Below are 11,338 nucleotides of genomic sequence, written 5' to 3' on the forward strand. Positions count from 1 at the left end.
CTTTGAAATGCCACTAAACACTGAGCTGGTATTAGATCTTGAATTTGGCTCTACATCGCTATGCATTCATCTAAGACAGAGCTATTGGTCGAAACAAATATGTGACAAGAATACTTGGACGTCTGTTATACCTTCTAACTCCAGCGAGTGCATAATAAATGCATATGCGAGAACTATGGCGGATAGGAACGCATACCTCTTCGCCAAGTCATCACGGTTTTCAACACAATCGATGATCCAGCACGCGATCGAGCAGGAAAACACAAAGTTCGTTCAGCAGCCCGTCTCACAAGCACACGTCCGGGCCTTTAGTTCCAGTCACGTCTTCCTGAGGAGTACAAGCGCACATTCGACTACTGCTATCAGTCCCTTCATGAAGTGCAACGACGCGAGCACCAACGCGTGATGCGTGACCCTGGTACAGACCACTAGTCGTCCTTCTTCATTCCTTGCATAGTACAGAAGTCGGAGTTTCCGTTCAGTGTGTAGGCATTGATGTAGAAGTTGATGAAGAGCCCCAAGCCCAACATACCCTGTGCCGTCGCCAGGACCGTGAGGATCTTGGGATAGCCACAATCGTAGAAGATCGGAATGGACACGTGCAAGGTGAGATAGACAAACTGAAAAATCTGCAGCCTGGTCAGGTACTTCTTCCACCAGAGGTACTTTTGGACCTTAGGACCCAGGGCGGCGAGGAAGTAGTACGAGTACATAATTATGTGGATGAAGGAGTTGAAGCAGATGCCCATCAGCACTTGACCGTCACAGCCGAAGGTAATCCACAGCCACCCGCTCAACACTACCAGGAAATGGTGCAGCACGTGCAGAACTGAGATGTGCGAGAACTTCTTTCTTGCCAGGAAGAAGATCGTATCGAAAAAGTCGGCGATCCTCACGAACAGGTACCACCAGGTCAGGTTGAGGATGGTCATGGCGTTCTCGTCTCTAGAATAGCTGACACCCTGGCAGAACACGTTGTAGCCGCCTCCTAGATACGAGTGACGCAAATACTGGTAGAAGAAGAACGTGTTGGCGATAACCATGGACAGGTTGTAGGCCATGATGACCGGCTTGAGCTCGAACGGCTTCCGGTTCATCATCCATCGCGGTCCACCTATCTTCACCACGTAGATGTAACCGAACAGAACCGGGAACATGAACTTGGCGTCCGCCACTAGGCTCCAGCCTGCTGTCCGAGGGTCCCGGAGGGACAAGACGTAATGGTAAAAGTCCACGACGGCCGCCGCCATCTTGACCGGCCAATCGGGGTGTCACTTTTAGGCACAGCGTCTGCCGGGATGGCCCAGCGCTCCAGGACACTCGGGAGTAACAGCGAAACGTTCCGTGTACAGAGAAGTCCACTTCTTTAGCGTGGCCCGACCGCGCTGTGCCGGCTAAGCACTGCGGAGCGAGGTCCCACGTTTATTTTTTTTCTCTTGGGTGAGGGCACGGTCCGTGCCGAGAGGAGAATAAGCAGCGATCGGAGAACTTGCCCACACAAGGACCTGCGGCACCGCTTTTATACATCGCTGACACACTTCTTCTCCCTCGGCCGCCATTCTTTCCCACCGGCAGAGCGGAGAGCGAGAGAGAAGAATTCGGGGAACTACCTCCCCCTCGAACGAAGCGAGGCGCTTGTAATGATGCTCTTCTTGTTTCGGCACTGTTGCGTCAGAGCCAGTAAAAAGAGGAGGAGCAGGAAAACCGGCAGGAAGTTTCGCGCACCGATGCCGGGACATCGGGCAGCGCTGGACCCCGAAGCTGCCCGCTGTTCTGTTTCGGTGCACTGCGTGGGCCACTGGTGATGTCTTCCATGCGTCCCAACCTCCAACGGCGCCAGGGAACGCGCTTCTTGCCAGAGGAGCGAGTGTACGCAAGGCACCGCCCACTGCACATGCAGGGAGCTCCGATGCAGACGCTGTATGTACTGCTGTGTTGAGCGAAGGAGAGGCCGTAGATCTGCACGCGTGTTCGTGTTTGGAGCCGGTCCAGGCGACACGGAGCATCACTGACTGGAACGGTCAGGTCGAGAAAAAAGTGTGTAGCTCTTTAACGCTGCTAGTTACCGTGTCTGACAAACGTAAAAAAAAAATGGGTGGATGGAGCAAATGAGGCTGTGAGCGCTGTTAGTGTATTCCGGCGTCTGGTGCAAAAGTATAACCCCACAATGAGCTCTAAGTTATCAAAAAAATATGAGAAGGCTTCATGACAAAATCCCCAGTTCCTGGAAGGCTGACACAAAGGCAACCAAACACATGCAAGCATGCTGAAACACCCTAAATATTTGATTATTTTTTTTGTTCAGCGCACACCCAAAGTCATCGACTTACTCTTTCTTAGAGCGCAGCTCTTAGGCGCCCGTTCCCGGATTGAACGGCGTCGCCGTCGGCGTCGGCGTCGGCGTCACCGCGCGCGTTGCATTCTGGGACGTCACAGTTTCCCCGCTAAAGTTAGGGGGGAACTGAGTTGGTGTCGGGGTCACGTGACGTTAATTTCCCCGTTAATTTTAGCGGAGAAACTTCACCCGCTAAATCTAGAGGGGAATTTTAGCTAAGTTTCTCGCTATATTTAGCGGGAATATTTTCGCTAAATTACCCACTAAATTTAGCGGGAATGTTTTTCGCTAAACTTAGTGAGAAATTTAGAGAAAATTTTCCTCTAAATGGGAGGGGAAGAGGAGGGGAGGGTACGGAGGTAGGAGTGGCACATTCGCCCCTCCGTACCTTCTCCTCCTCCTCCTCAAGAGCTGCGCTCTAATTCAGCATTACAGAGAATTGTAAACATCTTTCAATTTTTTTTACTGTTAATTTTATGGTTTTAGTTTAAGTTTTTTCTATAAAGAGAGCACCAAGCTACAAGCCTATGAATCCTTATCGTTAAAAGCGCGCAGGTCATTCGAGGCAGCTTCTGTTTCTGTATTTGTCATTATTTACATTAAATTACATGCTGACAAAGAATGACATGACCTTATTCGTCTTTTTAGTTGCCGCATCTTTTTACTTCTCAAAAACAAATCTCATTGTATATTGCAAGGGGAGGCTCGCATAAATTCCAATGGAAAACAGCTGTCAGCACTTCATTGATCTGCCCTGTCAGCTGGTCCTGCATATACCACGATTGTATATCAACATCATGCGGAAGATAACGTTAATCTAGGTCCCTGAAACAATTTTTTTTTCACATTTGAATTTTTCAAATTTAATGCGCAGTGAAGTAGTCGATTCTATTTAGAAACTAAATGTTGCCGCTGTGCAACGTGTAGGTAAAGAACGCACCGTTTTCCATCGTTGTTTACAAATCAACCCTATTCGCATCACACAAGAACCAGCCTCTTCTCATCAATTGACACGTTTGAATTTTATGACACCATTAAGCATTTAGAATGCACACGTCCCATGCAACTTTATTGACGAGAAGACAGTAGTGATTCCGCAAACGACGATGACAACGCCAGTTGGGAGGATCGGTGGCCGAGTGTGTTAGTGGACCTCAGCTCGAAACCCGTGGAATGAAAGCTCGTGCTGTAGAACCCAGGATCCTGGGTTGAATCCCCACCCCTGCCCGTTTCGATCTGAATGAGCGTTGTACCGGCGTGCGGTCGTGTATCACTACTGCGTGATGTACGTTAAATACCCCAGGCTAGTATAGTGGTATTGCACTGGCTAAATTTCTCATCTACAACGCAAACGAGTGTCGCCGCATCTCAAAGATAGACCGACTTTACGCTGTCTAAACACGAACGTTAAATTATTATTATTTTTTTACAGCGCCATGTATACTTTGCACTTCCCTTCAAATATCGAAGACACCGCCTCAAATTCTCAACACTATTGACCCCCCTAATAAATTTCTCTACTCACATTATGGGCATATAGATCATGTGTCGGAAAAGGAGCCTCCGTGCTGTTCCACCGATTCCACCTGAACGAAGGCACAATTCCCCGAAGCGGCCTGCCGTACCAATAGCGTTGATGAGAAGTAGGAGACGAATACTCGATGACATGCTCAATCATCATACTCGTGCCATTCTGACGGAACAGACAGAGGTCAAGCGTCTTTGCTTATGTGCGGGGCATTGATTGCCAAATGTTAGTCAGATCGCCGCCTACGAATTTGATAAAATGCCTCTGCCAAGGCGGTCCAGTCGCCGAATTATAATTGTACAAAAATGGACTGCTTGTCACCAGATAGATGCCGCTGCGCAAGCATGCGCTTTAGCTTCTCGGAAAGAGATCATCCCAGCGTGAAATCTTTGAACCATCTTAATTATTTACGATTTCAGTTGCGACACTCCGCTTCGCCTCGTCCACATGCAATAGAGGAATTAATGTTGTTCAGTCATTTCAAAGTAAAACCTTAATGTCTGAATAGTCGCCAACGTCGATTGTCAATGGTATTTTCTTTTAAGCTTTTAGTTCAGCAAATATATGTTAAGTCCTGAATGCACATCGGTCGCCGCGGTGTCAGCACTCTAGAACCTCAACAATGACCATGATCGCACCTGCCCTCAAGGGAAATTCAACCCAATGCCGCAACCCGTCCTACAGAAACATGCAGTCGCTAGAATCCTATATATTAAGGCCGGCGGAGCAAATGCAAGACAGAGTTTTGACTCTCTTAAAAGTCATGTGATGAGAAGACCCAAATTAGACAATTGTATTTTAACAACAAATAATATTTTAAAAGCTCTGTACTGTTCATCATATCAAAAGCTGTATAATGTTCTGTATGTATTTTTTTTTTTGCAAGTGCCGTCTAATCTGCCCATGTCTGCAGGGACCTGTCAAGCTACGCAATGTAGCTTTTTCCCTGTCCCCTTCTCCAAACTGGAGTCAATAAACTTGAATTGAATTGAATTGAAATTGAAGAAAAGCCGAGAGCATCTCCCTATAGCTAGCTTTCGTCATCGGAAAAATTTCGTCCTATATTTTTCCTTGCGTATGTTCGACACCCTGCAAAGAAAGAGGCTAAAAATATCTCACCTTAGCCCACAGTTTTTCTTTAATTCCCAGCACGTTGAGACCCCTGGGGTTATCTTCATAACGCCCCTCGTGTTATTTCCTCTAATTCGTAGCGTGTACGGAGCGACAAGTTCCAGGACACCACAAACAACAGTTCCAGGAAACCGCAAAACAATATCCGTCTTTCCTCCCACCAAAGAAGTCACGTCATGCCATACATCAGGCCAAACCTCAAAACCTTGGACAGAAGGAAGTAGACAGCACAAAAGAATGTTTCTGATTATTATCTTCATCTACCCTCGGGAAGCATCAAGATGTAACGGAAAAAGAAAGCGAAAAAAGAAAGAAAATCTTTGAAACCATCGTGGCCCAGAGAAAACTTTATGGTGCACCTTGGGGAACGCCAGCTCATCAACCAATAGCAACAACGCACGCGCTCACAAACACTATGGCAGCGGGTTGCGCACGTCATCAGGATTGATTGTGTCAAGGCCGACCGGCAAATGGACCTCACCCTGCTACGCAGAGAAAATGACACACAATGACACACATTCTTAATTTGTGCTTCGAGAGGGCTGCACGTTCTGCTCAAAATGTCTTCGTGCGCACGGTTTGAGGTCGCCAAAGTATGCGCTTCTTGTACATATAGCTACTAGCGGTTTTGACACGCTTTCGTTTCCCATCCACGTGTAAGGCATTTTTAACCGGATTTTTTTTTTTTTGTGAATTCATTATTCAAGGCGTAAAGATAACAGAAAAAAAACTGTGTCAATATAAGAGTTTTAAACCAGGTTCAACACGCAGACTTAAAATAAGCAGAGACCAGCAGGATGAATGGACGTCTAATAAACGTTTTGCGTAATTATTAAAATGTAAAGGCGCCTGAGGCACTGGCAGTGTCTCGGTACAATTCACCTTACACTTAAGGATAACAACAAAAAAAAAGGAATATCCTTGAATACCCTTATTTTCGTTACCACCCTTACAGACAAGAGTCCTTACAATCAAGAATAATAAAAAAAGTACTCTGTCAATGCTGATTTTTAGTTATCATCATCAGTACCATTATTAATATTCTGATCGTCCAAGTAGTGAAATTTATATCTACGACTTAGTTTCAAATTCTCAGTCGAATGTGTTTTCGTGTTTACTGAGAGCGACCATATAACCATCAAATTGTGCTTGCGTATTGCTTTTAATAGCCTATAGACATTAAAAAAAGCAATACCTGACACTAAAAGGTAAAAGCAGGCTTTTAACGTCACACTCCTTTTTTGGCCTTTCTTTTTTTTTTTTTTCAGCAATCTACGCATGAGAAGGGCCGCGGCCTTGAACTCAACGGGGAACATCACTGCAGAGGTAGCTTGTTGGTTTTCTCCGTCCAGCCGTTCATAAAGTTCCGAAATGGGAAGCCTCTGAGGAAAAAACAAGACATTATGATGTCTTTCCATCGACGCCGTTAGAAAACATATATGCTCTTCGTTCAGACTTTACTTTTTTTTTCTCTCAGGGTATTAACTGGCTATATTACATATAATGAATTCTATTCATTATACACTTCCATCAATCTGAATAATACGATTTACCTTCGTTCCTATCGTTAAATGCTGAAATCCACCTTACTGATGGTGTCAAAAGGGAAATGATGCGCGTCAAAAGTAATAAAGTATTTTGTAATGCTCTCAATATTTGACATCTACTTCTGCGTTATCTCAAGATTTTCTTTTTAACTCTGAAGGACACGAAACGCCATTTATCGCTACGCTTCGGGGAGTGCTCGATTGGTGTCCGAATAAAATTGTCCTGGACAAACCCGAGCACAAACTCGGACAAAAAGGTTCAATTTTTTTTAGCATCTTTAGCTTGCTCCTGGTGAGTCTGCCGATTTATAATGTTTAAAAGGTTTCTGTTGTGGTTTTGTGGCATAGGTAGATCACTATATGCCGCCTATCTAACAATCTAGCCATGGTTAACTCATGGGTAACGTTTCAAGGGTGTGGGCCGCATCAAAACATTCCCATCTTTGATGCAGCGTCGGCCTCAAGAGATCTCAACACACTCGGTCACAGTCAAACCCAAATGCCCGAACCAGCCTTGAGACCCATAAATGCCGTCATCAACAAGTCCCTCCGATAAAACGCTACATTCCGTTTCCATTTATAGAGAGTTTTAGGGAACCGTCTTTGCACATCCGATAAGGTACCATGGGCCCTCAGGTACGAACATGCGCATATGCGAGACTTCTGCTGTATAGCGCATGCGCAGTTCGTACCGGATTGCCCATCGTACCGCATCGGAAGTGCAAAAACGGTTCCCTAAAACGTTCAACCGCAGCCAACGGTAAACGATATCCGACGAAGCCAACCGAGCATAAATATAAGGACTTTCTAAAAATTTTATACGTACACAAACACACTAAACGAAAACGTAGGAAACGTATACCGTAAGAGCAGTCGTGTTTCACTGTGCGCTCTTGCATAGGCAGCTTCTTCATGTGTGCACGTCCCAAAGTGGCCGCAATCTGAGATGCCTGATTCATTCGTTCATTCATTCATGTATTCATTTATTTCACCTTAAATACCCAGTGAAGGTTTTGCATAAGGGGGGGGGGGGCAGTTTAATACCATTAAGCAACAGAAAAACGTACTAATGAAGAATAATAAAAAGAAGTGTATCAAAAGTTATACAAAATATAAAACAGCAAATTTGTACTCACATAAGATGGGTTTGAAGAGCATTTAGGAACAGAGTAGAGTCGTTAATGGTAACTATATATGGATGATGGCAACTGGTTCTATTGGAAAATGGCGAGACGAAGAAAGGATTCATTAAAAGTATTGGTCTTACCGAAAATTCGTTTGATAGCATAGGAGTTGTTAAGGCGAGATGATATTATTTCTGGGGGGAAGCAGTGAGTCCTTGAAATCTGAGCTGTGATAATAAATTTTGTGGAGGGGGCAAAGTCGGGACCTTCGGTAGCGCAAAGGGGTTAGTCCGATTTTATTTTTTAACGTAGACACACAGGTGAAACGATCATATGATCATAAGATGAAACAAGTTACCCGGATTTGCACAGCTTTTAAGGTATCTACAAGGTATGATCGATGGGGGTTCCGAATTTTTGCTGCATACTCTAGTTTAGGTCTACTGTACGTTTCATAAGCCATTTGTCGAACATGTAGAGGGGCCTCTCGTAAGTTTCGTCTGATGGATCCAAGAGTCTCGGATGCTTCTGCACAGATGGTTTCAATGTGGGGTTTCCAAGAAAGGTCATTAGTTAATCTGATGCCAAGATATTTGTGCATGGAAACGGGTTCGATAACTTCGTTGTCTATTGTATACTGATATACTAATAGGGACTGCTTTAAGGTGAATTGGATTAATATGCACTTGGATTTATTGAGCGACATTAACCATTTTCTGCACCAGTGGCCAATTTTGTCTAGATCATTTTTAAGTTGGTAGTTGTCTGTTACTGATGAAATCATCATATATTACACAATCATCTGCAAAAAGTCGATTTTTTTAGGAGATGGTACACGGACGATCGTTAATGAAGATTATAAAAGCAGAGGCCAAGAACGGAATCGTGTGGAACCCCGGACGTAATGCTTGTTAGTCTCGATTCGTGATCGTTAGTGACTGTGTATTGAAGGCAAGATGAGAGAAAATGACTAATCCAGGAACGTACTAAGGGGTCTAACTGCACTGATGATAGCTTGGAGAGAAGACGTTGATGAGGAACACGATCGAAGGCTTTTGAGAAGTCCGGAAAAATGGCGTCAGTTTGGACATGGCTTTCCAGGTTCGTGTGCAATTCCTAAAACCATTCACGCAGCTGGGTTTCACAAGAGAAACCCCTGCCGGAGCCATGCTGATGTCTGAAGAGAAAATTGTTTGGGGACAAGCAGTCTTGAATAGTAACGCGTTACTAGTAACGCGTTACTGTAATTTCGTTACTTTTTTGGTAACTTGTAACTGTAACGAGTTACTTTTTTAAAAATGTAACTTGCAACTGTAGTTCAATTACTTTTTCGAGGTAACGATGAAAGTAACGACGTTACTTTTGTCGTTACTTTCCAGTTTTTTATGAATAGTACATCACTGAACGAGTACAATTTAGCCATTTTTTGCGCTTTCCAAATTGTCTGTTCCGACATTTCGAGCGTCAAGTTATTTTTTGCACAGACTTGTGAATACGTTCTTTCTCGCCAGTCACGACCCAAATATAGCCAGGTGTAGATTTGGAGAAAAAAAAGTGTAGTTATCTTTAGCACGCGCTTGTAGTTTGTGACTGAACAACATCTTAGTATCTTGAAGAACTATCTCTTTTGCGGTCTTTCTTTTTTCTGCGCAAACGCTTTTAATCGGGTGAATTAAACGTGAAACAACAATACACGCGGAGGGCACTGCGAATGTTTCGTATTTTGATTAGCGCCACCACTCCGCGCTGCGCATGTTTCGTATTTTGATTTGCGCCACTAACTTGGTGTATTGTCAACAGTCGAGGCAAAGTTTACTGCTGTTTGAGCAGAGTTTGTTTCTGGCTTGCCGGGTACAAACTGAAATATGCCCAGGAACTCTCTTAACCCAGCGCAACCGTCAACGAGCCAGCAATGTGCTAGTGCTACCAAGGATATGAATGTTGATAAGAACAAAGAAGAACTACCATGGCCGGCGCACAGAGAGTATTTTGCTGTGGTGGAGGTGGTTACTAACACCTTGACCGCAGAAAACGGCACTCTAGCTGTTGCCTCAACTCCTACCCGGCAATCAAAAACCTTTTCCGGCGAAACAATACGGCATTCCCATCCAGCGCGTTAGACGAGCGCCTGTTCAACAAGGGCAGGGACGTGTTCCTTATCAAAGGGAAAATTTCAGACACAAATTTCGAGAAGCAACGGCTGCTAAGTTACGATATGAAGTAAAAAGCACACTTTTAATTTTATGCAAATAAACTTGGTGAAAAGCGTTTTCTACTTTTCGTAAATTTTTTTTGTGTTATAGAAAAGTAACTGAAAAGTAACGTCGTTACTTTTTAAAAGTAACTGTAACTGTAATGAGTTACTTTTTTGTTGCGGTAACTGTAACGGTAACTTCGCTAGTTTTTTCTGAAAGTAACTTTAACTGTAACGAATTACTTTTTAAAAGTAACTTACCCAAGACTGGGGACAAGTGAGTCATGATATGTGAATACAAGATATGGTTTAGAAGTTTAGACGATATGCAGGTTAAAGAGATAGGACGATAGTTAGAGGCTATAAGACCGAATTCCCTGTTTGAAGATTGGGACAATCTTACCGATGTTCCAACCAAGGGGTAGGCAGCTTTTAGAGAGTGACTGGTTGAAGATGAGATTAAGAAAGTTGCTGGATATAGCAGCTGTATTTTAAGAAATTTCGCATTGATGTTGTCGGGGATTGCTGAGGACGAAAGTTTAAGTTTTTTCAATGAGTTTAATTATTCCGGTTGTGTTAACAGTGACCGGAGACGTAAGATCATGACACTGTTCAGGGTTAGAATATTTAATGGGTGTTCATCAGTAAATATTGAAGAAAAGTAGTCATTTAACACTTCGGGGAAGTTACTCTATCTGACTGGTTCTTCGTTGAGGTCGGTGAAATATATGGTCCTGGAACTGCTTTTTGGTGACATAAGCTTCCAAAAATTTGTCAAATTATTACGCAAAATTGTCGGTAAATCTTGAGAAGAAAAAATTGTTTTCGATGCTCTAAAGCTTTTCGTGTAGTTTCTGAGAGCAGCGTAGTAAGAGTCCCAAGCACATGATAGGTTAGTTCGCCTAACTTTCGTGAAGAGTCTTTTTTTTTTTTTTTTATTACATGATGACCTTAATGTTTTATTATACAATGGGTTAGAGGAGTCGGTGCGAATTTGTATAGAGAGCACATATTTGTGCACCAAGTTAATAACTTCATTTTTGAAAAGATTCCAATTTTTTTCGATAGTTCTTAGAGAAAACTCGAATTGGAAGGTGTCATAGTAAATTGCTAATTCGTTCATGTCTGCTTCATAGTTGGTTTTATTGCGGTCGTGAATAGTTTTGAAAATACGACCCTTCACAAAAACAGGTAATGAATAACGTGCAGCATTTTGTGGTCACTTAGACCTTCAGAGAGTTGGATTGACTAAATACGAGGTCAGAAGATGTACTTAATATTAGATCGAGAATGTGAGACGAGCGTGTGAATTCGTTTACAACCTGCGTCAGGGTTAAGCGTGAGGCACATATCAAAAAAATCTGCAGATGCGCGAGACCCTTCGTATGATAAACTTGGCCAGTCAATCTGGGGTGGAATTGAAACCACCAAATAGTAACAAAATCAGCTGTTGGAAAGCGAGTTTTAATATCAACCAAA

The 11,338-nt window shown here is 43.5% G+C and overlaps 1 protein-coding gene across 1 annotated transcript; it reads right to left on the reverse strand.

Annotated features, from left to right (window-relative positions):
• Positions 1-334: 334 nt before the first annotated feature.
• On the reverse strand, positions 335-1,250 carry LOC8043781 (elongation of very long chain fatty acids protein AAEL008004). The gene has a single exon (XM_002400710.5). It carries the CDS (start codon positions 1,248-1,250, stop codon positions 429-431), a length of 822 nt encoding a protein of 273 aa, XP_002400754.3. The 3' UTR covers positions 335-428.
• Positions 1,251-11,338: the final 10,088 nt, after the last annotated feature.

Source organism: Ixodes scapularis, unplaced genomic scaffold (assembly GCF_016920785.2).
Source record: "Ixodes scapularis isolate PalLabHiFi unplaced genomic scaffold, ASM1692078v2 PGA_scaffold7__128_contigs__length_106722199, whole genome shotgun sequence".
In the NCBI taxonomy this organism is placed as follows: Eukaryota; Metazoa; Arthropoda; class Arachnida; order Ixodida; family Ixodidae; genus Ixodes; species Ixodes scapularis.